The sequence below is a fragment of the Engystomops pustulosus genome, unplaced genomic scaffold, assembly GCF_040894005.1.
Source record: "Engystomops pustulosus unplaced genomic scaffold, aEngPut4.maternal MAT_SCAFFOLD_176, whole genome shotgun sequence".
In the NCBI taxonomy this organism is placed as follows: domain Eukaryota; kingdom Metazoa; phylum Chordata; class Amphibia; order Anura; family Leptodactylidae; genus Engystomops; species Engystomops pustulosus.
In genome coordinates this window covers 132,937-160,923 of record NW_027285056.1, presented here as the reverse complement: position 1 = coordinate 160,923, position 27,987 = coordinate 132,937, and the positions used below count along the sequence as shown (strand labels likewise).

General features: G+C 54.8%; 2 protein-coding genes across 3 annotated transcripts; one reads left to right on the top strand and one right to left on the bottom strand.

The window, feature by feature from the left end:
* Positions 1-951: 951 nt before the first annotated feature.
* On the bottom strand, positions 952-10,617 carry LOC140108738 (uncharacterized). 2 transcript variants are annotated; one of them, XM_072131932.1, is made up of 2 exons: positions 10,495-10,617; positions 952-7,991 (listed from the first exon to the last, which is right to left on the bottom strand). In XM_072131932.1, exon 2 carries the CDS (start codon positions 7,963-7,965, stop codon positions 6,646-6,648), a length of 1,320 nt encoding a protein of 439 aa, XP_071988033.1. In that variant the 5' UTR covers positions 7,966-7,991; positions 10,495-10,617; the 3' UTR covers positions 952-6,645. The 2 variants fall into 2 exon arrangements, with proteins under 2 accessions (XP_071988033.1, XP_071988032.1); XM_072131931.1 differs by having other exon boundaries at positions 10,392-10,607.
* LOC140108739 (mannose-P-dolichol utilization defect 1 protein-like) lies at positions 10,504-23,482 on the top strand. The gene is made up of 7 exons (XM_072131933.1): positions 10,504-10,780; positions 12,797-12,862; positions 12,954-13,086; positions 15,732-15,817; positions 15,889-16,007; positions 16,382-16,492; positions 23,168-23,482. The coding sequence occupies exons 1-7, from the start codon at positions 10,693-10,695 to the stop codon at positions 23,297-23,299; spliced, it is 735 nt and encodes a 244-aa protein (XP_071988034.1). The 5' UTR covers positions 10,504-10,692; the 3' UTR covers positions 23,300-23,482.
* The last annotated feature ends 4,505 nt before the right edge of the window (positions 23,483-27,987 follow it).

Genomic DNA, 27,987 nt, shown 5'->3' with positions numbered 1-27,987 from the left:
TCCGAATCCGTCGGGTTTTCCGACGGCCCGTGGTTTGTGACACAATCCGATCGCCAAAAACCCGGGGCAATTCAGGAAAAAACGGCGCAAATCGGTAATTTCCGGGAAACCCGCCGTTTCGGCCCCTTAGTAAATGAGCCCCAATGTGTCAGAGCAGTATCAACAATACTCAAATATCTCAGGAAGGGTAGCCCTGGAAACTCCCTTTAAGATAAAACAGGAAGAATGGTGGAGGCATCTCTCCAATGCAGGGGGGCTAAGGCCTCATTCACACAATCCTTCATTCCATCTTGTCATTTACACAGTAAGTATAGCGTCATCTGCTTTGCTTTTCACTCCAGTAGTGAAGAAACAAAGGACCTCTTACGGGTCAGTGAGCGGCGACTGCATTACATAGGATCCGGCCAGCAGATCACAAAGGATCCTGGTCAAAGCACAATCCAGTGTAAACAGAGACGTACACAAAGGCCTGCAGTGTAATTCCTCCCACGTACATCATAGGTCAGAGGAGGCCTCGTCTTTGGCCTGTGGACATTGATCTCTGTCATGAGCAGTGGGATCTCCAGGGATGGGTCACTATCTAAAGGGGCAATAAATACCTACGACAGGTGCGGTCCTTTGCTGCGGACAGTTTGCTATCTATTCAGGCTCATTATTCCCAGAGACTTGAATGTAGGACGGCCTCGCATGTGCCAAAAAATCTTCAGTACTAGGCCCATAAGCCTGATGGCGTTCAGTGGACAGAACCTATCATGTAACCTCCGTATCCCGAATTCAACCTGAACAAGTGGTGGTGTCAAGTGGTAGGGTGGTGTCACGAGAAGTCGGTGAAGGTCACTAGAAAGTGGCGTCAACTACTGCATCAGACACGTGAAGTACACAACGTGGGGCTAGCCTGGGCCGTAGGGGACATACATATTATCTCACATTAATTCAAATATTGTTCATTGCTTTCCTCAAAACCAACAAGTTTAATGTTGTGCAGAAATGACCACAAAAACATGAATTACTTTCGAGTTTACAGAAATTCATATATCTCACAGTATTTGACAGGGAGGCTTTCAGAGACTACGGACCCCATTACTGAGCCCCTGCGCCAGTTTCTGTGGGCCTTTGCAGGTTCTTTTCAGTGTAAACGGCTTGTACAGGTATTTATAAAGTGTAGCGCACGTTGGTGTCACAGTTGCATTATATTCGACGTGACGCACAATTCTGCACATAAAGGGGCGCCCGATGCACCGACCGTGCGCCACATTTATCATGCAAAGTCCGACAGAAGTGTGTCGCATGCCTCACGTTAAAGGTGCACCAAAAAAAAAGTTGGTGCCCTCTCTGAAGGCAGTGCAGGGGGAGCCCGATTCATGCAGAATATGCACCACAAATCTGGCACCCCCTGCACTGTACACAGGTATCTGTACATAGTTTTGATAAATGTGGGCCATTGTCCCCCTAAATGAATTACAGCCCAGGTAATGTTGTCAAGGTCTTAACAAAATCCACTTCTTAAAAGCCACAAGAGTTCAAGTCTGGTCCCCACAGTCCCTGTACCCCCATTTTCCAGTGATAAGCCCCTTTACTGCCTGTAGCATCCTGTGCATGCAGTGCATTCTACAATCATTGAACTTGTTTCTCCTGCCATCAGTCCGGACACATGCCAGGGTATATAAACTCTGCACCTATATAAAGACTATGAAGTCATGCAGCCTGCCTCAATCTCGGATTGTCCACTGGGCTCCTACCTCTACCTGGGTCGGCTGTCATTGAACAAAGACTATTCTAGGACGACCTACAGCATTAGATAAAGCCCGTGGCCAATCCTGTTGAATGCCTCTGTGACTTCAGACCAATCTTATTGTTTAACACCCAGCCATTTAATTAGTTTAATAGGTCAAAGCTATGACGAGCATCTAAGCCAGTGATGAAGCTATGATGGAGCATCTAAGCCAGTGACGAAGCTATGATAAAGCATCTAAGCCAGTGATGAAGCTATGATGGAGCATCTGAGCCAGTGATGAAGCTATGATGGAGCATCTGAGCCAGTGATGAAGCTATGATGGAGCATCTAAGCCAGTGATGAAGCTATGATGAAGCATCTAAGCCAGTGACGAAGCTATGATGAAGCATCTAAGCCAGTGATGAAGCTATGATGGAGCATCTGAGCCAGTGACGCAGCTATGATGGAGCATCTGAGCCAGTGATGAAGCTATGACGAAGCATCTGAGCCAGTGATGAAGCTATGATGAAGCATCTAAGCCAGTGATGAAGCTATGATGAAGCATCTAAGCCAGTGATGAAGCTATGATGAAGCATCTAAGCCAGTGATGAAGCTATGATGAAGCATCTAAGCCAGTGATGAAGCTATGATGAAGCATCTAAGCCAGTGACGAAGCTATGATGAAGCATCTAAGCCAGTGATGAAGCTATGATGAAGCATCTAAGCCAGTGATGAAGCTATGATGAAGCATCTAAGCCAGTGACGAAGCTATGATGAAGCATCTAAGCCAGTGATGAAGCTATGATGGAGCATCTGAGCCAGTGATGAAGCTATGATGGAGCATCTAAGCCAGTGATGAAGGTAGACGAAGCATCTAAGCCAGTGATGAAGCTATGATGAAGCATCTAAGCCAGTGACGAAGCTATGATGAAGCATCTAAGCCAGTGACGAAGCTATGATGAAGCATCTAAGCCAGTGACGAAGCTATGACGAAGTATCTAAGCCAGTGATGAAGCTATGATGGAGCATCTAAGCCAGTGACGCAGCTATGATGGAGCATCTAAGCCAGTGATGAAGCTATGATGGAGCATCTGAGCCAGTGATGAAGCTATGATGGAGCATCTAAGCCAGTGATGAAGGTATGATGGAGCATCTAAGCCAGTGATGAAGCTATGATGGAGCATCTAAGCCAGTGATGAAGCTATGATGGAGCATCTAAGCCAGTGATGAAGCTATGATGGAGCATCTAAGCCAGTGATGAAGCTATGATGGAGCATCTAAGCCAGTGATGAAGCTATGATGGAGCATCTAAGCCAGTGATGAAGCTATGATGGAGCATCTAAGACAGTGATGAAGCTATGATGGAGCATCTAAGACAGTGATGAAGCTATGATGGAGCATCTAAGCCAGTGACGAAGCTATGATGGAGAATCTAAGCCAGTGATCAAGCTATGATGAAACATCTAAGCCCGTGACGAAGTTATAATGAAGCATGTAAGCCAGTGATGAAGCATCTGACCCAGTGACGAAGCTATGACTAAGCATCTAAGCCAGTGACGAAGCTATGACTAAGCATCTAAGCCAGTGATGAAGCTGTGACGAAGCATCTAAGCCAGTGATGAAGCTATGACTAAGCATCTAAGCCAGTGATGAAGCTACAATGAAGCATCTAAGCCAGTGATGAAGCTATGACGAAGCATCTAAGCCAGTGATGAAGCTATGACTAAGCATCTAAGCCAGTGATGAAGCTACAATGAAGCATCTAAGCCAGTGATGAAGCTACGATGAAGCATCTAAGCCAGTGATGAAGCTACGATGAAGCATCTAAGCCAGTGATGAAGTTATGATGAAGCATCTGAGCCAGTGATGAAGCTATGACGAAGCATCTAAGCCAGTGATGAAGCTATGACGAAGCATCTAAGCCAGTGATGAAGCTATGACTAAGCATCTAAGCCAGTGATGAAGCTATGACGAAGCATCTAAGCCAGTGACGAAGCTATGATGGAGCATCTAAGCCAGTGATGAAGCTATGATGAAGCATCTAAGCCAGTGACAAAGCTATGATGGAGCATCTAAGCCAGTGATGAAGCTATGATGGAGCATCTAAGCCAGTGACGAAGCTATGACTAAGCATCTAAGCCAGTGACGGAGCTATGATGGAGCATCTAAGCCAGTGATGAAGCTATAACGAAGCATCTAAGCCAGTGATGAAGCTATGACGAAGCATCTAAGCCAGTGATGAAGCTATGACGAAGCATCTAAGCCAGTGATGAAGCTATGATGAAGCAGCTAAGCCAGTGATGAAGCTATGATGAAGCATCTAAGCCAGTGATGAAGCTATGACGAAGCATCTAAGCCAGTGATGAAGCTATGACGAAGCATCTAAGCCAGTGATGAAGCTATGATGAAGCATCTAAGCCAGTGACAAAGCTATGATGGAGCATCTAAGCCAGTGATGAAGCTATGATGGAGCATCTAAGCCAGTGATGAAGCTATGACGAAGCATCTAAGCCAGTGATGAAGCTACGATGAAGCATCTAAGCCAGTGATGAAGCTATAACGAAGCATCTAAGCCAGTGATGAAGCTATGACGAAGCATCTAAGCCAGTGATGAAGCTACGATGAAGCATCTAAGCCAGTGATGAAGCTACGATGAAGCATCTAAGCCAGTGATGAAGCTACGATGAAGCATCTAAGCCAGTGATGAAGCTATGACTAAGCATCTAAGCCAGTGATGAAGCTATAACGAAGCATCTAAGCCAGTGATGAAGCTATGACGAAGTATCTAAGCCAGTGACGAAGCTATGATGAAGCATCTAAGCCAGTGATGAAGCTATGACGAAGCAGCTAAGCCAGTGATGAAGCTATGACGAAGCATCTAAGCCAGTGATGAAGCATCTAAGCCAGTGATGAAGCTATGATGAAGCAGCTAAGCCAGTGATGAAGCTATGATGAAGTATCTAAGCCAGTGATGAAGCTATGACGAAGCATCTAAGCCAGTGATGAAGCTACGATGAAGCATCTAAGCCAGTGATGAAGCTATGATGGAGCATCTAAGCCAGTGATGAAGCTATGACGAAGCATCTAAGCCAGTGATGAAGCTACGATGAAGCATCTAAGCCAGTGACAAAGCTATGATGGAGCATCTAAGCCAGTGATGAAGCTATGATGGAGCATCTAAGCCAGTGACGAAGCTATGACTAAGCATCTAAGCCAGTGACGGAGCTATGATGGAGCATCTAAGCCAGTGATGAAGCTATAACGAAGCATCTAAGCCAGTGATGAAGCTATGACGAAGCATCTAAGCCAGTGATGAAGCTATGACGAAGCATCTAAGCCAGTGACGAAGCTATGACGAAGCATCTAAGCCAGTGATGAAGCTACAATGAAGCATCTAAGCCAGTGATGAAGCTATAACGAAGCATCTGAGCCAGTGATGAAGCTATGATGGAGCATCTAAGCCAGTGATGAAGCTATGACTAAGCATCTAAGCCAGTGATGAAGCTATGATGGAGCATCTAAGCCAGTGACGAAGCTATGACGAAGCATCTGAGCCAGTGATGAAGCTATGATGAAGCATCTAAGCCAGTGACCGAGCTATGACGGAGCATCTAAGCCAGTGATGAAGCTATAACGAAGCATCTAAGCCAGTGATGAAGCATCTAAGCCAGTGATGAAGCTATGATGAAGCAGCTAAGCCAGTGATGAAGCTATGATGAAGTATCTAAGCCAGTGATGAAGCTATGACGAAGCATCTAAGCCAGTGATGAAGCTACGATGAAGCATCTAAGCCAGTGATGAAGCTATGATGGAGCATCTAAGCCAGTGATGAAGCTATGACGAAGCATCTAAGCCAGTGATGAAGCTACGATGAAGCATCTAAGCCAGTGATGAAGCTACGATGAAGCATCTAAGCCAGTGATGAAGCTACGATGAAGCATCTAAGCCAGTGATGAAGCTATGACTAAGCATCTAAGCCAGTGATGAAGCTATAACGAAGCATCTAAGCCAGTGATGAAGCTATGACGAAGTATCTAAGCCAGTGACGAAGCTATGATGAAGCATCTAAGCCAGTGATGAAGCTATGACGAAGCAGCTAAGCCAGTGATGAAGCTATGACGAAGCATCTGAGCCAGTGATGAAGCTATGATGAAGCATCTAAGCCAGTGACCGAGCTATGACGGAGCATCTAAGCCAGTGATAAAGCTATGACGAAGCATCTAAGCCAGTGATGAAGCATCTAAGCCAGTGATGAAGCTATAACGAAGTATCTAAGCCAGTGATGAAGCTATAGCGAAGCATCTAAGCCAGTGATGAAGCTATGACGAAGCATCTAAGCCAGTGATGAAGCATCTAAGCCAGTGATGAAGCTATAACGAAGTATCTAAGCCAGTGATGAAGCTATAACGAAGCATCTAAGCCAGTGATGAAGCTATGACGAAGTATCTAAGCCAGTGATGAAGCTATAACGAAGCATCTAAGCCAGTGATGAAGCTATGACGAAGCATCTAAGACAGTGGTGAAGCTATGATGAAGCATCTAAGACAGTGGTGAAGCTATGATGAAGCATCTACCCACCACAGTTACCACAGAGTGCAGACTACAGAGTGGTAACCGTGGTGGGTACACTGGCAGCAGGGGGAGATTTTGGGAGCTGCTTCAAGATATTGGCCTGGATGTAAGGGGCCCACACACCTGAGATGACTCTACTATCCACCCCCACCCAGCAGTCTGGGTGCATGTCCTCAAAACATTTAGGTCTGGTAAGATCTCTATAACTGACTGCTTTCACTAGTGGAGGTAAGATGGACGCTGTTCACACCGTGCTCTCAGCAGGAGATTGGCTCCTCCTGCCGATGCTATCAGCTTCCTGCGTTTCAGCAAAAACGTCTCTGCGTGTCATAAGTCAGCCATCACTGACCTAAGCTGATCTACAACCCACCATTGTTTACCCATACGGTACTGGCAAGAGCATCTCGAATCTTTAGTGACTTTCCTTCTGCCTCCAAGTCATCCTCCTCACACTCACTCGGTTGTTCTAACTCTTCCTCAGCGGCTTCTTCTAGCCAATGCTCTTGAAATGGATCTCCCCGCGACTCACAAATATTATGCAGCGTGCAGCAAGTGGCAATCAACGTGGGTAAGAATACGAGATCAGAGTCACTGCGTTTTAGCAGGCAACACCATCTACCCTTGAGGTGCCCAAAAGCTACTTGTGCCACGTTCAGGGCAGATGAAAACTGTCTGTTCAGTTCTACACTCTCTGGACGCTCTTCTTCTGAAGAAGGTGTCATCAGCCAAGGAAGAAGGGGATAAGACCGAGGTCCTAACAAGTGGATTGGTAATTCCATTCCCTCCACACAGTACTTTGTTTTGGGGAACAGGGTTCCTTCTGTACCCCACTCGTAAAGCTCAGAAGACAGTAAAACCTGGGAGTTGGAGGAGTTTCCGGGACTTCCAATATTCAGATCCCAGAAGAGATGGTTACAGTCGACCACAGCCTGGACAACCACAGAATGCCAACCCTTGGCATTGAAATACTGCCCGCTGAACTCACTGGGGGGATATATAGGGACATGGAAAGTGCCGATGATGCCGGCCAGCTGTGGTATACTGTGATATTGTTCAAAAGCCTTTATAGTGTGGAAGAGAATATCTCCCCGAGGAACGCTAATGAACTTGGGTGTAAGAGTGGACACCAGCACCTCACAAACGTCCTGCACCACCTTACATATAGTGGAACGGGAGACTCTGAAGATTTTCCCAATGGTCCGGTATTCACATAAGGAGCCAAGTCTCCATAACGTCATGGCCAGCCGCACCTCTGCCGGTATGTCTTGACCCAGGTCCGTGTCCAGTGCCTCCATCACTGGTCGTAGCTGTTCACACAGGTAATCAAAGGTTGACCTTGTCATGCGGAAACTCTCTATCCAGTCAAACTTAGTGAAGACGTTCTCCATCACTTCACCCCAGGGTGTTGAGGGGAGGATGTCTCTCCAGGTCCGTGGCTCTGGCATCTCTGGTGATGATAATGAACCAGTGATGTCCCTGCAGTTGAAGATCCTAGAGGTCCACAGGACAGCAAAGCGCAGCCGCTCCCTCGTCATCATGCGCCGGTAACGCAATATTCTTCTTTTCCGTTCAAACTCCCGTCTCCGCCTTTCCTTCATCAGATGCACATAGTACAAGGAGCACAGGGCAACCGTACCGGCACAGAGCTCCGGAACACCCAGATCTCTGTCAGAGTCCATGGTGGTCGGTATGTTTTGTACTGTTACTATGGGACAAAACACAGTGGGTATTAATGGTGGTAGCGGTCACACGTTATACATGATTATCCTCCACAGCTCGTCATGTGTCCCCTGGTGATAATGGCGGCAGCAGTCACTGTGTCCCCTGGATGTAATGGCGGCAGTGGTCGCTGTGTCCCCGGGTGTAATGGCGGCAGTGGTCACTATGTCCCCGGGTGTAATGGCGGCAGTAGTCACTGTGTCCCCTAGATGTAATGGTGGCAGCGGTCACCGTGTCCCTGGGTGTAATGGCGGCAGTGGTCACTGTGTCCCCGGGTGTAATGGCGGCAGTGGTCACTGTGTCCCCGGGTGTAATGGCGGCAGTGGTCACTGTGTCCCCGGGTGTAATGGCGGCAGTGGTCACTGTGTCCCCGGGTGTAATGGCGGCAGTGGTCGCTGTGTCCCCGGGTGTAATGGCGGCAGTGGTCGCTGTGTCCCCGGGTGTAATGGCGGCAGTGGTCGCTGTGTCCCCGGGTGTAATGGCGGCAGTGGTCGCTGTGTCCCCGGGTGTAATGGCGGCAGTGGTCGCTGTCCACCCGGGTGTAATGGCGGCAGTGGTCGCTGTCCCCCCGGGTGTAATGGCGGCAGTGGTCGCTGTCCCCCCGGGTGTAATGGCGGCAGTGGTCACTGTGTCCCCGGGTGTAATGGCGGCAGTGGTCGCTGTGTCCCCGGGTGTAATGGAGGCAGTGGTCGCTGTGTCCCCGGGTGTAATGGCGGCAGTGGTCGCTGTGTCCCCGGGTGTAATGGCGGCAGTGGTCGCTGTGTCCCCGGGTGTAATGGCGGCAGTGGTCGCTGTGTCCCCGGGTGTAATGGCGGCAGTGGTCGCTGTGTCCCCGGTTGTAATGGCGGCAGTGTTGTCTGTGTCCCCGGGTGTAATGGCGGCAGTGGTCGCTGTGTCCCCGGGTGTAATGGCGGCAGTGGTCGCTGTGTCCCTGGGTGTAATGGCGGCAGTGGTCGCTGTGTCCCCGGGTGCAATGGCGGCAGTGGTCGCTGTGTCCCCGGGTGTAATGGTGGCAGTGTTGTCTGTGTCCCCGGGTGTAATGGCGGCAGTGGTCACTGTGTCCCCGGGTGTAATGGCGGCAGTGGTCACTGTGTCCCCGGGTGTAATGGCGGCAGTGGTCACTGTGTCCCCGGGTGTAATGGCGGCAGTGGTCGCTGTGTCCCCTAGATGTAATGGCGGCAGTGGTCGCTGTGTCCCTGGGTGTAATGGCGGCAGTGGTCGCTGTGTCCCCGGGTGTAATGGCGGCAGTGGTCGCTGTGTCCCCGGGTGTAATGGCGGCAGTGGTCGCTGTGTCCCCGGGTGTAATGGCAGCAGTGGTCGCTGTGTCCCTGGGTGTAATGGTGGCAGTGGTCGCTGTGTCCCCGGGTGTAATGGCGGCAGTGGTCGCTGTGTCCCCGGGTGTAATGGCGGCAGTGGTCGCTGTGTCCCCTAGATGTAATGGCGGCAGTGGTCGCTGTGTCACCGGGTGTAATGGCGGCAGTGGTCGCTGTGTCCCTGGGTGTAATGGTGGCAGTGGTCGCTGTGTACCCGGGTGTAATGGCGGCAGTGGTCACTGTGTCCCCGGGTGTAATGGCGACAGTGGTCACTGTGTCCCTGGGTGTAATGGCGACAGTGGTCACTGTGTCCCCGGGTGTAATGGCGACAGTGGTCACTGTGTCCCCGGGTGTAATGGTGGCAGTGGTCACTGTGTCCCCGGGTGTAATGGCGGCAGTGGTCGCTGTGTCCCTGGGTGTAATGGCGGCAGTGGTCGCTGTGTCCCCGGGTGTAATGGCGGCAGTGGTCGCTGTGTCCCCGGGTGTAATGGCGGCAGTGGTCGCTGTGTACCCGGGTGTAATGGCGGCAGTGGTCGCTGTGTACCCGGGTGTAATGGCGGCAGTGGTCGCTGTGTCCCTGGGTGTAATGGTGGCAGTGGTCGCTGTGTCCCCGGGTGTAATGGCGGCAGTGGTCGCTGTGTCCCTGGGTGTAATGGCGGCAGTGGACGCTGTGTCCCCGGGTGTAATGGCGGCAGTGGTCGCTGTGTCCCTGGGTGTAATGGCGGCAGTGGACGCTGTGTCCCCTAGATGTAATGGCGGCAGTGGTCGCTGTGTCCCTGGGTGTAATGGCGGCAGTGGTCGCTGTGTCCCCGGGTGTAATGGCGGCAGTGGTCGCTGTGTCCCCGGGTGTAATGGCGGCAGTGGTCGCTGTGTCCCCGGGTGTAATGGCGGCAGTGGTCGCTGTGTACCCGGGTGTAATGGCGGCAGTGGTCGCTGTGTCCCCGGGTGTAATGGCGGCAGTGGTCGCTGTGTACCCGGGTGTAATGGCGGCAGTGGTCGCTGTGTCCCCGGGTGTAATGGCGGCAGTGGTCCCTGTGACCTGCACATTCCTGTCACGCGTTTCCCGCCCTCACCTGCACGCTGCCGTGGAGGGGGCGGGGCCAGCGCTGTGACTACTTTCCCGCCTTTTTCTCACAACAGGGTCCGGTCTTCCATCACTCAGTAATTGTTACCCACCTTCTCCATTTTACATCCAGATTTTTAAGCTTTTCAGTAATGTTGTTATGGTGGCCGCCCGCAATGGACGGAAAGAAAAGGTACTTCCGCTGCCTCAACCAATATGGCGGCTGAAGAAGGGCGGAAGTGACGTCAGCGACGAGAGAGACCGTATCAGGAAGTAAGAGGACACCGGGAGACTGTGACAGGAGGAGAAGGATGGAGGCGCTGAGGACTGTGCTAGTCCCGGGGATCCTCCCTGAGCGCTGCTATGACGAGTTCTTCCTCAACTACAACCTGCTGCACGGTATAAAGACTGCACCCCAAAACTGAGGGGCTTCTCCATGATATAACTTACTGCCCTCTCTTCTCTATGTCTCCTCCCTCAGCCCCTCCTCTGCTGTGTGTCTCCTCCCTCAGCCCCTCCTCTGCTGTCTGTCCCCTCCCTCAGCCCCTCCTCTGCTGTCTGTCCCCTCCCTCAGCCCCTCCTCTGCTGTCTGTCCCCTCCCTCAGCCCCTCCTCTGCTGTATGTCCCCTCCCTCAGCCCCTCCTCTGCTGTATGTCCCCTCCCTCTTCCGCTGTATGTCCCCCCTCCCTCTGCCCCTCCTCTGCTGTATGTCCCCCCCTCCCTCTGCCCCTCCTCTGCTGTATGTCCCCCCCTCCCTCTGCCCCTCCTCTGCTGTATGTCCCCCCTCCCTCTGCCCCTCCTCTGCTGTATGTCCCCCTCCCTCTGCCCCTCCTCTGCTGTATGTCCCCCTCCCTTTGCCCCTCCTCTGCTATATGTCCCCTCCCTCTGCCCCTCCTCTGCTGTATGTCCCCTCCCTCTTCCGCTGTATGTCCCCCCTCCCTCTGCCCCTCCTCTGCTGTATGTCCCCCTCCCTCTGCCCCTCCTCTGCTGTATGTCCCCTCCCTCTGCCCCTCTTCCGCTGTATGTCCCCCCTCCCTTTGCCCCTCCTCTGCTGTATGTCCCCCCCTCCCTCAGCCCCTCCTCTGCTGTATGTCCCACCTCTCTCAGCCCCTCTTCTGCTGTATGTCCCCCCTCCTGCCGTCCCCCTCAGTTCCGTCCCCCCTCCCTCAGCCCCTCCTCTGCTATATGTCCTCCCTCCCTCAGCCCTCCTCTGCTGTATGTCCCCCCTCCCTCTGCCCCTCCTCTGCTGTATACCCCCCCTCAGCTGTTAGTCCCCGCTCCCTCAGCCCCTCCGTCACTGAATGTCCCGCCTCTGCCCCTCCTCCGCTGTATGTTCCCTCTCCCTCAGCCCCTCCTCCGCTGTATGTCCCCCCTCCCTCAGCCCCTCCTCTGCTGTTTGTCCCCCCTCCCTCAGCCCCTCCTCTGCTGTATGTCCCCCCTCCCTCAGCCCCTCCTTTGCTGTATGTCCCCCCTCCCTCAGCCCCTCCTCTGCTGTATGTCCCCCCTCCCTCAGCCCCTCCTCTGCTGTATGTCCCCCCTCCCTCAGCCCCTCCTCTGCTGTATGTCCCCCCTCCCTCAGCCCCTCCTCTGCTGTATGTCCCCCCTCCCTCAGCCCCTCCTCTGCTGTATGTCCCCCCTCCCTCTGCCCCTCCTCTGCTGTATACCCCTCCCCCGCTCTTAGTCCCCCCTCCCTCAGCCCCTCCCCCACTGAATGTCCCGCCTCTGCCCCTCCTCCAATGTATGTCCCCCTCCCTCATCTTCTCCTCTGCTGTATGTCCCCCCTCCCTCTGCCCCTCCTCTACTGTATGTCCCCCCTCCCTCTGCCCCTCCTCTTCTGTATGTCCCCCCCTCCCTCTGCCCCTCCTCTGCTGTATGTCCCCCCTCCCTCTGCCCCTCCTCTTCTGTATGTCCCCCCTCCCTCTGCCCCTCCTCTGCTGTATGTCCCCCCTCCCTCTGCCCCTCCTCTGCTTTATGTCCCCCTCCCTCATCCCCTCCTCTGCTGTATGTCTCCTCCCTCCCTCTGCCCCTCCTCCGCTTTATGTCCCCCCTCCCTCTGCCCCTCCTCTGCTGTATGTCCCCCCTCCCTCTGCCCCTCCTCTGCTGTATGTCCCCCCTCCCTCAGCCCCTCCTCTGCTGTATGTCCCCCCTCCCTCTGCCCCTCCTCTGCTGTATGTCCCCCCTCCCTATCCCCCTCCTCTGCTGTATGTCCCCCCTCCCTCTGCCCTTCCTCTGCTGTATGTCCCCCCCTCCCTCTGTCCTTCCTCCGCTGTATGTCCCCCCTCCCTCTGCCCCTCCTCCGCTGTATGTCCCCCCTCCCTCTGCCCCTCCTCCGCTGTATGTCCCCCCTCAGTTCTGTCCCCTTTGCTGGGTGCAGGAAGCTGCCGGTGTCCTGGTGACGTCTTGTTTTTCTTGCAGTTGAATGTCTGAAGATTCTGCTCAGTAAGATGTTGGGTTTCGGGATTATCCTCGGCTCAATCATGGGTGAGTCCTTGTGTCTGGTGCAGGGTTGGGGTGTTTGCCCCCCATTATCGGGAGGTTTTGGCCCGATCTCACCTGTTCCTCTATTACTCAGTGAAAGTCCCGCAGATCGTCAAGATCGTTGGGTCGGGCACAGCGGAGGGGCTCAGCTTCCAGGCGGTGCTGCTGGAGTTACTGGCGCTGTCCGGCACCATGGTGTACAGCATCACCTACAGCTTCCCCTTCAGGTGAGCCTGTCCCCATGCACGCAGGTGCTCGCTCCACCCGTATGACTGACCTTCCCCTTCAGGTGAGCCTGTCCCCATGCACGCGGGTGCTCGCTCCACCCGTATGACTGACCTTCCCCTTCAGGTGAGCCTGTCCCCATGCACGCAGGTGCTCGCCCCACCCGTATGACTTACCTTCCCCTTCAGGTGAGCCTGTCCCCCATGCACGCGGGTGCTCGCCCCACCCGTATGACTGACCTTCCCCTTCAGGTGAGCCTGTCCCCCATGCACTCGGGTGCTCGCCCCACCCCTATGACTGACCTTCCCCTTCAGGTGAGCCTGTCCCCCATGCACGCAGGTGCTCGCCCCACCAGTATGACTGACCTTCCTCTTCATGTGAGCCTGTCCCCCATGCACGCAGGTGCTCGCCCCACCCCTATGACTGACCTTCCCCTTCAGGTGAGCCTGTCCCCCATGCACGCAGGTGCTCGCCCCACCAGTATGACTGACCTTCCTCTTCAGGTGAGCCTGTCCCCATGCACGCAGGTGCTCGCCCCACCCGTATGACTGACCTTCCCCTTCAGGTGAGCCTGTCCCCATGCACGCAGGTGCTCGCCCCACCCGTATGACTGACCTTCCCCTTCAGGTGAGCCTGTCCCCATGCACGCGGGTGCTCGCTCCACCCGTATGACTGACCTTCCCCTTCAGGTGAGCCTGTCCCCATGCACGCAGGTGCTCGCCCCACCTGTATGACTGACCTTCCCCTTCAGGTGAGCCTGTCCCCATGCACGCAGGTGCTCGCCCCACCCGTATGACTGACCTTCCCCTTCAGATGAGCCTGTCCCCCATGCACGCAGGTGCTCGCTCCACCCCTATGACTGACCTTCCCCTTCAGGTGAGCCTGTCCCCCATGCACGCAGGTGCTCGCTCCACCCCTATGACTGACCTTCCCCTTCAGGTGAGCCTGTCCCCATGCACGCAGGTGTTCGCCCCACCCGTATGACTGACCTTCCCCTTCAGGTGAGCCTGTCCCCATGCACGCGGGTGCTCGCTCCACCCGTATGACTGACCTTCCTCTTCAGGTGAGCCTGTCCCCCATGCACCTGGGTGCTCGCCCCACCTGTATGACTGACCTTCCCCTTCAGGTGAGCCTGTCCCCCATGCACGAGGGTGCTTGCCCCACCCGTATGACTGACCTTCCCCTTCAGGTGAGCCTGTCCCCATGCACGCAGGTGCTCACTCCACCCGTATGACTGACCTTCCCCTTCAGGTGAGCCTGTCCCCCATGCACACAGGAGCTCTCTCCACCCCTATGACTGACCTTCCCCTTCAGGTGAGCCTGTCCCCCATGCACGCAGGTGCTCACTCCACCCCTATGACTGACCTTCCCCTTCAGGTGAGCCTGTCCCCCATGCACGAGCGTGCTCGCCCCACCCGTATGACTGACCTTCCCCTTCAGGTGAGCCTGTCCCCCATGCACGCGGGTGCTCGCTCCACCCCTATGACTGACCTTCCCCTTCAGGTGAGCCTGTCCCCCATGCACGCGGGTGCTCGCCCCACCCGTATGACTGACCTTAGCCTTCAGGTGAGCCTGTCCCCCATGCACCTGGGTCCTCGCCCCACCCCTATGACTGACCTTCTCCTTCAGGTGAGCCTGTCCCCATGCACGCGGGTGCTCGCCCCACCCGTATGACTGACCTTCCCCTTCAGGTGAGCCTGTCCCCCATGCACGCGGGTGCTCGCCCCACCCGTATGACTGACCTTAGCCTTCAGGTGAGCCTGTCCCCCATGCACCTGGGTCCTCGCCCCACCCCTATGACTGACCTTCCCCTTCAGGTGAGCCTGTCCCCCATGCACGCAGGTGCTCGCTCCACCCGTATGACTGACCTTCCCCTTCAGGTGAGCCTGTCCCCCATGCACGCGGGTGCTCGCCCCACCCGTATGACTGACCTTCCCCTTCAGGTGAGCCTGTCCCCCATGCACGCGGGTGCTCGCTCCACTTGTATGACTGACCTTCCCCTTCAGATGAGCCTGTCCCCCATGCGCGCGGGTGCTCGCCCCACCCGTATGACTGACCTTCCCCTTCAGGTGAGCCTGTCCCCCATGCACGCGGGTGCTCGCCCCACCCGTGTGACTGACCTTAGCCTTCAGGTGAGCCTGTCCCCCATGCACGCGGGTGCTCGCTCCACCCGTATGACTGACCTTCCCCTTCAGGTGAGCCTGTCCCCCATGCACGCGGGTGCTCGCCCCACCCGTGTGACTGACCTTAGCCTTCAGGTGAGCCTGTCCCCCATGCACGCGGGTGCTCGCTCCACTTGTATGACTGACCTTCCCCTTCAGATGAGCCTGTCCCCCATGCACGCGGGTGCTCGCTCCACTTGTATGACTGACCTTCCTCTTCAGGTGAGCCTGTCCCCCATGCACGCGGGTGCTCGCCCCACCCGTATGACTGACCTTAGCCTTCAGGTGAGCCTGTCCCCCATGCACGCGGGTGCTCGCTCCACCCGTATGACTGACCTTCCCCTTCAGGTGAGCCTGTCCCCCATGCACGCGGGTGCTCGCTCCACCCCTATGACTGACCTTCCCCTTCAGGTGAGCCTGTCCCCCATGCACGCGGGTGCTCGCTCCACCCGTATGACTGACCTTCCTCTTTATGTCTTGTGCAGCTCCTGGGGTGAAGTTCTATTTCTCATGATCCAGACCCTGGTTATCGGCTTCCTGATCCAGCACCTGGGGGGACGCACCGCCCTGGGTATGAGATCTCTGCTCTAGTACTCGGTGGTGTCACCCTGCAGCCTCTGACCTGCCCCCTGTGTGTTCCAGGTGTTCTCTTCCTTGGGGTGTACTTTGCGGTGGTCGCAGTCCTCCTGTCTCCTGTTGTACCAATGGCTGTTGTCACCATACTACAAGCAGTCAACGTGCCCGCGGTCATCATCAGCAGGGTGAGTATCGCCCTCAAGGGGGAGGCTTATAGATCCTATATGGCACCCTGCAGGGGCGGGGCAGGCTAACGGCTCCTCCTCCAGGGGGAGGGAGAAGCTTATAGATCCAGGGGTGGGGCCGGCCCATGGCTTGTCGTGCGGGGGTGGGGCCGGCCCACGCCTTGTCGTGCGGGGGTGGGGCCGGCCCATGGCTTGTCGTGCGGGGGTGGTGCCGGCCCACGCCTTGTCGTGCGGGGGTGGGGCCGGCCCACGCCTTGTCGTGCGGTGGTGGGGCCGGCCCACGGCTTGTCGTGCGGGGGTGGGGGCCAGCTCCATGTGATGTGATCTGTAAGTCTTTCTTTAATGTGATTGGTGTCTTTCCCGCCCCCCTGAAGCTCCTACAAGCAGTAACAAACTATAGGAACGGTCACACGGGGCAGTTGTCGGCAGTGACGGTTGCGCTCTTGTTCCTGGGCTCTCTGGCTCGTATCTTCACGTCAGTTCAGGTAATAGATAATGTCTCGTGTTTACAGTGGATAAAATAAGTAGTAATATGTAAACCTTTGGTAACGTCCCGTCCAACCCATGTGCTGGAAGAACCCACCGTAATGTCCATAACTGATGTGTAATAATGGGAGGGAGGAGCAAAAAGTCCTGACACCAACTGAAATGTATCAATACAGGCGGTCCCCTACTTAAGAACACTCAACTTACATACGACCCCTAGTTACAAACGGACCTCTGGATATTGGTAATTTATTGTGCTTTAGTCCTAGGCTACAATAATCAGCTGTAACAGTTATCACAGGCGTCTGTAATGAAGATTTAGTGTTAATATTGATTCTTATGACAACCCAACATTTTTAAAACCCAATTGTCACATAGACCAAAAAAGTTCTGGCTGGGATTACAATGATAAAGTATACAGTTCCGACCTGTAATTAGACAGCGATCCTGAGTGATACATAATATCAGCTGCTTATAAAGACCCTCCTCACATTCCCACCGATCGGATCCCCTCCTCTCTCCATAGGTGGATGAGCAGACGCCCTCCTCTGTCACTATGCAGTGAAGCACTGTGTGCTCTCAGGACCGGATCTCCTCCTCTGTCCATAGGTGGATGAGCGGACGCCCTCCTCTGTCACTATGCAGTGAAGCACTGTGTGCTCTCAGGACCGGATCTCCTCCTCTCTCCATAGATGGATGAGCGGACGTCCTGCTCTGTCACTATGCAGTGAAGCACTGTGTGCTCTCCTGGACCAGACCCCCTCCTCTCTCCATAGGTGGATGAGCGGACTCTCTGCTCTCTCACTATGCAGTGAAGCACTGTGTGCTCTCCAGGACCGGATTCCCTCCTCTCTCCATAGGTGGATGAGCGGACGTCCTGCTCTGTCACTATGCAGTGAAGCACTGTGTGCTCTCCTGGACCGGATCCCCCTCCTCTCTCCATAGGTGGATGAGCGGACACCCTGCTCTGTCACTATGCAGTGAAGCACTGTTTGCTCTCCAGAACCGGATCCCCTCCTCTCTCCATAGGTGGATGAGCAGATGTCCTTCTCTGTCACTATGCAGTGAAGCACTGTGTGCTCTCCTGGACCGGATCCCCCTCCTCTGTCCATAGGTGGATGAGCGGATGCCCTGCTCTGTCACTATGCAGTGAAGCACTGTGTGCTCTCAGGACCGGATCTCCTCCTCTCTCCATAGATGGATGAGCGGACGTCCTGCTCTGTCACTATGCAGTGAAGCACTGTGTGCTCTCCAGGACCGGACCCCCTCCTCTCTCCATAGGTGGATGAGCGGACTCTCTGCTCTGTCACTATGCAGTGAAGCACTGTGTGCTCTCCAGGACCAGACCCCCTCCTCTCTCCATAGGTGGATGAGCGGACGCCCTGCTCTGTCACTATGCAGTGAAGCACTGTGTGCTCTCCAGGACCGGATCCCCTCCTCTCTCCATAGGTGGATGAGCGGACGCCCTCCTCTGTCACTATGCAGTGAAGCACTGTGTGCTCTCCAGGACCGGATCTCCCCCTCTCTCCATAGATGGATGAGCGGACGTCCTGCTCTGTCACTATGCAGTGAAGCACTGTGTGCTCTCAGGACCGGATCTCCTCCTCTGTCCATAGGTGGATGAGCGGACGTCCTGCTCTGTCACTATGCAGTGAAGCACTGTGTGCTCTCCTGGACCGGACCCCCTCCTCTCTCCATAGGTGGATGAGCGGACGTCCTGCTCTGTCACTATGCAGTGAAGCACTGTGTGCTCTCAGGACCGGATCTCCTCCTCTCTCCATAGATGGATGAGCGGACGTCCTGCTCTGTCACTATGCAGTGAAGCACTGTTTGCTCTCCAGAACCGGATCCCCTCCTCTCTCCATAGGTGGATGAGCGGATGTCCTGCTCTGTCACTATGCAGTGATGCACTGTGTGCTCTCAGGACCGGATCTCCTCCTCTCTCCATAGATGGATGAGCGGACGTCCTGCTCTGTCACTATGCAGTGAAGCACTGTGTGCTCTCAGGACCGGATCTCCTCCTCTCTCCATAGATGGATGAGCGGACGTCCTGCTCTGTCACTATGCAGTGAAGCACTGTGTGCTCTCCCGGACCGGATCCCCTCCTCTCTCCATAGGTGGATGAACGGACGTCCTGCTGTGTCACTATACAGTGAAGCACTGTGTGCTTTCCAGGACCGGATCCCCTCCTCTCTCCATAGGTAGATGAGCGGACTCCCTGCTCTGTCACTATGCAGTGAAGCACTGTGTGCTCTCCAGGACCGGATCCCCCTCCTCTCTCCATAGGTGGATGAGCGGACGTCCTGCTCTGTCACTATGCAGTGAAGCACTGTGTGCTCTCCAGGACCGGATCCCCCTCCTCTCTCCATAGGTGGATGAGCGGACGTCCTGCTCTGTCACTATGCAGTGAAGCACTGTGTGCTCTCCAGGACCGGATCCCCCTCCTCTCTCCATAGGTGGATGAGCGGACGTCCTGCTCTGTCACTATGCAGTGAAGCACTGTGTGCTCTCCAGGACCGGATCCCCCTCCTCTCTCCATAGGTGGATGAGCGGACGCCCTGCTCTGTCACTATGCAGTGAAGCACTGTGTGCTCTCGGGACCGGATCCCCCTCCTCTGTCCATAGGTGGATGAGCGGACGTCCTGCTCTGTCACTATGCAGTGAAGCAACTGTGTGCTCTCGGGACCGGACCCCCTCCTCTCTCCATAGGTGGATGAGCGGACGTCCTGCTCTGTCACTATGCAGTGAAGCACTGTGTGCTCTCCAGGACCGGATCCCCCTCCTCTCTCCATAGGTGGATGAGCGGACGTCCTGCTCTGTCACTATGCAGTGAAGCACTGTGTGCTCTCCAGGACCGGATCCCCCTCCTCTCTCCATAGGTGGATGAGCGGACGCCCTGCTCTGTCACTATGCAGTGAAGCACTGTGTGCTCTCCAGGACCGGATCCCCCTCCTCTCTCCATAGGTGGATGAGCGGACGCCCTGCTCTGTCACTATGCAGTGAAGCACTGTGTGCTCTCGGGACCGGATCCCCCTCCTCTGTCCATAGGTGGATGAGCGGACGTCCTGCTCTGTCACTATGCAGTGAAGCAACTGTGTGCTCTCGGGACCGGACCCCCTCCTCTCTCCATAGGTGGATGAGCGGACGTCCTGCTCTGTCACTATGCAGTGAAGCACTGTGTGCTCTCCAGGACCGGATCCCCCTCCTCTCTCCATAGGTGGATGAGCGGACGCCCTGCTCTGTCACTATGCAGTGAAGCACTGTGTGCTCTCGGGACCGGATCCCCCTCCTCTGTCCATAGGTGGATGAGCGGACGTCCTGCTCTGTCACTATGCAGTGAAGCAACTGTGTGCTCTCGGGACCGGACCCCCTCCTCTCTCCATAGGTGGATGAGCGGACGCCCTGCTCTGTCACTATGCAGTGAAGCACTGTGTGCTCTCGGGACCGGATCCCCTCCTCTGTCCATAGGTGGATGAGCGGACTCTCTGCTCTGTCACTATGCAGTGAAGCACTGTGTGCTCTCCTGGACCGGATCCCCTCCTATCTCCATAGGTGGATGAGCGGACGCCCTGCTCTGTCACTATGCAGTGAAGCACTGTGTGCTCTCGGGACCGGATCCCCCTCCTCTCTCCATAGGTGGATGAGCGGACGCCCTGCTCTGCCACTATGGAGTGAAGCACTGTGTGCTCTCCTGGATCGGATCCCCTCCTCTCTCCATAGGTGGATGAGCGGACGTCCTGCTCTGTCACTATGCAGTGAAGCGCTGTGTGCTCTCGGGACCGGATCCCCTCCTCTCTCCATGGGTGGATGAGCGGACTCTCTGCTCTGTCACTATGCAGTGAAGCACTGTGTGCTCTCCAGGACAGGATCCCCTCCTCTCTCCATAGGTGGATGAGCGGACGTCCTGCTCTCTCAATATGCAGTGAAGCACTGTGTGCTCTCCTGGACCGGATCCCCTCCTCTGTCCATAGGTGGATGAGCGGACTCTCTGCTCTGTCACTATGCAGTGAAGCACTGTGTGCTCTCGGGACCGGACCCCCTCCTCTCTCCGCAGGTGGATGAGCGGACGCCCTGCTCTGTTACTATGCAGTGAAGCACTGTGTGCTCTCGGGACCGGATCCCCCTCCTCTCTCCATAGGTGGATGAGCGGACTCTCCGCTCTGTCACTATGCAGTGAAGCACTGTGTGCTCTCCTGGACCGGATCCCCTCATCTGTCCATAGGTGGATGAGCGGACTCTCTGCTCTGTCACTATGCAGTGAAGCACTGTGTGCTCTCGGGACCGGATCCCCCTCCTCTCTCCATAGGTGAATGAGCGGACGCCCTGCTCTGTCACTATGCAGTGAAGCACTGTGTGCTCTCCAGGACCGGATCCCCTCCTCTCTCCATAGGTGGATGAGCAGACTCTCTGCTCTGTCACTATGCAGTGAAGCACTGTGTGCTCTCCTGGACCGGATCCCCCCCCTCTCTCCATAGGTGGATGAGCGGACTCTCTGCTCTGTCACTATGCAGTGAAGCACTGTGTGCTCTCGGGACCGGAATCCCCCTCCTCTCTCCATAGGTGGATGAGCGGACGCCCTGCTCTGTTACTATGCAGTGAAGCACTGTGTGCTCTCGGGACCGGATCCCCTCCTCTGTCCATAGGTGGATGAGCGGACGTCCTGCTCTGTCACTATGCAGTGAAGCACTGTGTGCTCTCCTGGACCGGATCCCCTCCTCTCTCCATAGGTGGATGAGCGGACGTCCTGCTCTGTCACTATGCAGTGAAGCGCTGTGTGCTCTCCAGGACCGGATCCCCTCCTCTCTCCATGGGTGGATGAGCGGACGTCCTGCTCTCTCAATATGCAGTGAAGCGCTGTGTGCTCTCCTGGACCGGATCCCCTCCTCTGTCCATAGGTGGATGAGCGGACTCTCTGCTCTGTCACTATGCAGTGAAGCACCGTGTGCTCTCGGGACCGGACCCCCTCCTCTCTCCGCAGGTGGATGAGCGGACGCCCTGCTCTGTTACTATGCAGTGAAGCACTGTGTGCTCTCGGGACCGGATCCCCCTCCTCTCTCCATAGGTGGATGAGCGGACGTCCTGCTGTGTCACTATACAGTGAAGCACTGTGTGCTCTCAGGACCGGACCCCCTCCTCTCTCCATAGGTGGATGAGCGGATGTCCTGCTCTGTCACTATGCAGTGAAGCGCTGTGTGCTCTCCAGGACCGGATCCCCTCCTCTCTCCATAGGTGGATGAGCGGATGTCCTGCTCTGTCACTATGCAGTGAAGCGCTGTGTGCTCTCAGGACCGGATCTCCTCCTCTCTCCATAGATGGATGAGCGGACGTCCTGCTGTGTCACTATACAGTGAAGCACTGTGTGCTCTCCAGGACCGGATCCTCTCCTCTCTCCATAGGTGGATGAATGGACGCCCTGCTCTGTCACTATGGAGTGAAGCTAGATGATGCTTATACATGATGTATCACCCAGATGAGCTGAGGGGCATCAGGCGTCCGGGGTTGCTAAGACATTCAGGAATCTCTACTGCCCCCTATGGTGTAACTCAACATTGCAGGAAATACTGTGATTGGACGGCTTCTCCCTCCTAGTGTTACAAGATGATGATGGAGGATGAGGTTCATGGTGCAGACTTGCCTCTCCCTGGATTTCCATCAATGCAAGAAAAAGGATGTGATATCTGATCCGTGATTCCCGGCTCTGATTCTATATCCCCCATCCTCCCAGCATTAAATACATGTCTCCCGGTATTGATTGGACTGGCTGTTACCACTGGTACTGATTCTACCCTCCCTCTCCCCCAGTATTACATACATGTCTCCCGGGATGGATTGGACCGGCTGTTACCACTGGTTCTGATTATATATCCCCCCAGCCACAGTATTACATACATGTCTCCTGGTATGGATTGGACTGGCTGTTACCACTGGTACTGATTCTACCCTCCCTCTCCCCCATTATTACATAAATGTCTCCCGGGATGGATAGGACCGGCTGTTACCACTGGTTCTGATTATATATCCCCCATCCCCCCAGCCACAGTATTACATACATGTCTCCTGGTATGGATTGGACTGGATGTTACCACTGGTTCTGATTATATATCCCCCCAGCCACAGTATTACATAAATGTCTCCCGGGATGGATAGGACCGGCTGTTACCACTGGTTCTGATTATATATCCCCCATCCCCCCAGCCACAGTATTACATACATGTCTCCTGGTATGGATTGGACTGGATGTTACCACTGGTTCTGATTATATATCCCCCCAGCCACAGTATTACATACATGTCTCCTGGTATGGATTGGACCGGCTGTTACCACTGGTTCTGATTATATATCCCCCCAGCCACAGTATTACATACATGTCTCCTGGTATGGATTGGACTGGATGTTACCACTGGTTCTGATTATATATCCCCCCAGCCACAGTATTACATACATGTCTCCCGGGATGGATTGGACCGGCTGTTACCACTGGTTCTGATTATATATCCCCCCAGCCACAGTATTACATACATGTCTCCCGGGATGGATTGGACCGGCTGTTACCACTGGTTCTGATTATATATCCCCCCAGCCACAGTATTACATACGTGTCTCCCGGTATGGATTGGACCGGCTTGTACCATTGGTTCTGATTCTACCCCCCTGTTATTTCTACCCCTGCACAGGAGACCGGAGACCCCCTCATGGCGCTCACTTATGTTGTGTCGTCTTCATGTAACGGACTGATTTTTGCTCAGCTCCTTTATTATTGGAATGTCAGCTCTGGGGCCCAGCAGCAGAAAAAGAAGAGGAGCTGAGGAGAAGATGTGATGTGGACCAGACCGGGCCGGTTCAGCCATCTCTTTCATTCCAATGAATTGTTATTTTTACATGTGGTTCTGGTGTCTCTCCAGCGGCTCTGTCTGGGGAAGCTGTAGAGGAACCAGTGTGTAGTCTGCAGTGCAGCTGTGTACTAAAAACGGGAGGTTTCTAAAGAAAAAGGCTTGCAGAGTGTATCTATGCATGAGCACAGCAGTGTGAGGACATTCCCGGAATATAAATTCATATATCACAGTCCTGCTGCTACTATACTTAGGTTTGACTATACATAGCACTGGCGGCAGAGAGCACAGAGCACAGCAGTGTGAGGTCTGATTACACATCTCTCCAGGGACAATACATAACACTGGCTGCAGAGAGCACAGAGCACAGCAGTGTGAGGTCTGATTACACATCTCTCCAGGGACAATACATAACACTGGCTGCAGAGAGCACAGAGCACAGCAGTGTGAGGTCTGATTACACATCTCTCCAGGGACAATACATAACACTGGCTGCAGAGAGCACAGAGCACAGCAGTGTGAGGTCTGATTACACATCTCTCCAGGGACAGTACATAACACTGGCTGCAGAGAGCACAGAGCACAGCAGTGTGAGGTCTGATTACACATCTCTCCAGGGACAGTACATAACACTGGCTGCAGAGAGCACAGAGCACAGCAGTGTGAGGTCTGATTACACATCTCTCCAGGGACAATACATAACACTGGCTGCAGAGAGCACAGAGCACAGCAGTGTGAGGTCTGATTACACATCTCTCCAGGGACATAACATTAGCTGCAGCATGTATGGTTACAGATGATGGCAGATCCCTTTAACCCCTTAGCGCTCCACGTCCGATATAACAGACGCTGAGCGCAGTAACTTAATATCAGATTTCTGATATACTCGATAGTCACCCTGTCGCGAGACAGGGTGACACTGCGGTGGGAGGTGTCGGCATCGCTAACCGACACCCCAACGATGACATCACAGGACTGATCCTATTGGTCCTGTGATGTCAATCACCGCCATTGGCCAATCAATTCAGATTGGCCATTGACAGCGATCTATGATGCTGGGGGCCTGATCTTACTAGCCCAATGCTCTCTAACATCGCCATTTTGGTGTTGGAGTTGTTACAGAGAGTTGTGCTACCTATCTTTTCAGTGCGATCTGTTAGGAGTGGGAGGGGTAGCGTGGAGGAGGAGGAGGCGTTGTGTGGTGGAGCAGTTGTGTGGAGGAGGAGGAGGAGGCGTTGTGTGGTGGAGCAGTTGTGTGGAGGAGGAGGAGGAGGCGTTGTGTGGTGGAGCAGTTGTTGTGTGGAGGTGGAGCAGTTGTTGTGTGGAGGAGGAGGCGTTGTGTGGTGGAGCAGTTGTTGTGTGGAGGAGGAGGCGTTGTGTGGTGGAGCAGTTGTTGTGTGGAGGAGGAGGCGTTGTGTGGTGGAGCAGTTGTTGTGTGGAGGAGGAGGCGTTGTGTGGTGGAGCAGTTGTTGTGTGGAGGAGGAGGCGTTGTGTGGTGGAGCAGTTGTTGTGTGGAGGAGGAGGCGTTGTGTGGTGGAGCAGTTGTTGTGTGGAGGAGGAGGAGGAGGCGTTGTGTGGTGGAGCAGTTGTTGTGTGGAGGAGGAGGAGGAGGCGTTGTGTGGTGGAGCAGTTGTGTGGAGGAGTAGGCGTTGTGTGGTGGAGCAGTTGTTGTGTGGAGGAGGAGGAGGAGGCGTTGTGTGGTGGAGCAGTTGTTGTGTGGAGGAGGAGGCGTTGTGTGGTGGAGCAGTTGTTGTGTGGAGGAGGAGGAGGAGGCGTTGTGTGGTGGAGCAGTTGTTGTGTGGAGGTGGAGCAGTTGTTGTGTGGTGGAGCAGTTGTTGTGTGGAGGTGGAGCAGTTGTTGTGTGGTGGAGCAGTTGTTGTGTGGAGGAGGAGGAGGAGGCTTTGTGTGGTGGAGCAGTTGTTGTGTGGAGGAGAAGGAGGCGTTGTGTGGTGGAGCAGTTGTTGTGTGGAGGAGGAGGCGTTGTGTGGTGGAGCAGTTGTTGTGTGGAGGAGGAGGCGTTGTGTGGTGGAGCAGTTGTTGTGTGGAGGAGGAGGCGTTGTGTGGTGGAGCAGTTGTTGTGTGGAGGAGGAGGCGTTGTGTGGTGGAGCAGTTGTTGTGTGGAGGAGGAGGCGTTGTGTGGTGGAGCAGTTGTTGTGTGGAGGAGGAGGCGTTGTGTGGTGGAGCAGTTGTTGTGTGGAGGAGGAGGAGGAGGCGTTGTGTGGTGGAGCAGTTGTTGTGTGGAGGTGGAGCAGTTGTTGTGTGGTGGAGCAGTTGTTGTGTGGAGGAGGAGGAGGAGGCTTTGTGTGGTGGAGCAGTTGTTGTGTGGAGGAGAAGGAGGCGTTGTGTGGTGGAGCAGTTGTTGTGTGGAGGAGGAGGCGTTGTGTGGTGGAGCAGTTGTTGTGTGGAGGAGGAGGCGTTGTGTGGTGGAGCAGTTGTTGTGTGGAGGAGGAGGAGGAGGCGTTGTGTGGTGGAGCAGTTGTTGTGTGGAGGAGGAGGCGTTGTGTGGTGGAGCAGTTGTTGTGTGGAGGAGGAGGCGTTGTGTGGTGGAGCAGTTGTTGTGTGGAGGAGGAGGCGTTGTGTGGTGGAGCAGTTGTTGTGTGGAGGAGGAGGCGTTGTGTGGTGGAGCAGTTGTTGTGTGGAGGAGGAGGAGGAGGCGTTGTGTGGTGGAGCAGTTGTTGTGTGGAGGAGTAGGCGTTGTTCTGTGTAAGGTCTCTACTATCCCCCCATCATGTCACAAAACTCATACACTGACTTGGAGGTGTATAAATATATGGCCTCTGATACAGGGTCAGCTAGTGGGGACGAGTGTCCGTTTTATGTGTCTACCTGGTCCTCACAAGGCGACTGTGAGGAACCTCCGAGAAGGCACTTGCGTAGTAGTGCTGAAGTGGCCAGGACTTCTGACCCCACATGGGCGACCCCCAGTAGTTATGCCCCTCAGGTCCCTGATTTTATGGCCAGTCCTGTGATACGCAGAGACACTGCAGGGCTCGGACCAGTGGACTATTTTAGGTTTTTAGTGAGGACCTAATTGGTCTGACGTCCAAGACCAATCTCTACACTGCACAATACATGGCCTGTGGACCCCTGTTGGTGCAGCAGAGATGGAGAAGCAGGTTGCACTTTGAAGCCATCCATAGGTTTTTGCATTTTGCCGACAATTCTCAGTGCCCACGCAGAGATGACCCCAGTCATGATAGGTTGTATAAGGTCCAGCCCATATTAGACTGAGTGCCCAATGTATGGAAGTGTATACTCCAGAGAGGCACATATCAAAGGGAGACTTCAGTTCCACCAGTACCTGCCCAATAAGAGGATAAGGTCTGGCGTGAGGATGTATAAGCTGTGTGAGAGGGCATCAGGGTACACTTATAAGTTCAGTTCAGGATATATGAAGGGGAGGACTCTAGAATCGTGCCCCCAGAATGCCCCCCCCCCCCTTCCTGGGAATTGCTGGAAAGAGTTTGGGATTTGGTGCACCCACTATTGGACCTGGGCTACCACCTCTACCTGGACAATCTTTAGTATTACCCAGGTTAAAGTGCCTCATCTCCAGACAAACTGCAGCATGCGGCACTGTTAGGAAAAATCAGGTCTCCCTAAGCAGCTGCTAGGGGAAAAGCTCAGAAGGCACTATGCAGCGACTCTGTACAGGAGAGCCGGGCACTATGCAGCGACTCTGTACAGGAGAGCCGGGCACTATGCAGCCACTCTGTACAGGAGAGCCGGGCACTATGCAGCCACTCTGTACAGGAGAGCCGGGCACTATGCAGCCACTCTGTACAGGAGAGCCGGGCACTATGCAGCCACTCTGTACAGGAGAGCCGGGCACTATGCAGCCACTCTGTACAGGAGAGCCGGGCACTATGCAGTCACTCTGTACAGGAGAGCCGGGCACTATGCAGCGCCTATGTACAGGAGAGCTGGGCACTATACAGCGACTCTGTACAGGAGAGCCGGGCACTATGCAGCCACTCTGTACAGGAGAGCTGGGCACTATACAGCGACTCTGTACAGGAGAGCCGGGCACTATGCAGCGACTGTGTACAGGAGAGCCGGGCACTATGCAGCGACTGTGTACAGGAGAGCCGGGCACTATGCAGAGACTGTGTACAGGAGAGCCGGGCACTATGCAGCCACTCTGTACAGGAGAGCCGGGCACTATGCAGAGACTGTGTACAGGAGAGCCGGGCACTATGCAGCCACTCAGTACAGGAGAGCCAGGCACTATGCAGTGACTGTACAGGAGAGCCGAGCACTATGCAGCGACTCTGTACAGGAGATCCGGGCACTATGCAGCGACTGTACAGGAGAGCCGGGCACTATGCAGCGACTGTGTACAGGAGAGCCAAGCACTATGCAGCGACTCTGTACAGGAGAGCCAAGCACTATGCAGCGACTCTGTACAGGAGAGCCGGGCCCTATGCAGCGACTGTGTACAGGAGAGCCGAGCACTATGCAGCGACTCTGTACAGGAGAGCCGGGCACTATGCACAGACACTGTACAGGAGAGCCGGGCACTATGCAGTGACTGTGTACAGGAGAGCCGGGCACTATGCAGCAAATCTGTACAGGAGAGCCGGGCACTATGCAACGCCTTTGTATAGGACAGCTGGGCACTATGCAGCGACTGTGTACAGGAGAGCCGGGCACTATGCAGCAAA

Bases quoted from the DNA above. Each gene is read 5' to 3' on its own strand.
- LOC140108738 (XM_072131932.1), bottom strand. From the start codon at position 7,965: ATGGACTCTGACAGAGATCTGGGTGTTCCGGAGCTCTGTGCCGGTACG.
- LOC140108739 (XM_072131933.1), top strand. From the start codon at position 10,693: ATGGAGGCGCTGAGGACTGTGCTAGTCCCGGGGATCCTCCCTGAGCGC. The intron at 12,863-12,953 runs GTGAGTCCTTGT...TCTATTACTCAG, and splicing joins TATCCTCGGCTCAATCATGG to TGAAAGTCCCGCAGATCGTC. The intron at 16,493-23,167 runs GTAATAGATAAT...ACCCCTGCACAG, and splicing joins GTATCTTCACGTCAGTTCAG to GAGACCGGAGACCCCCTCAT.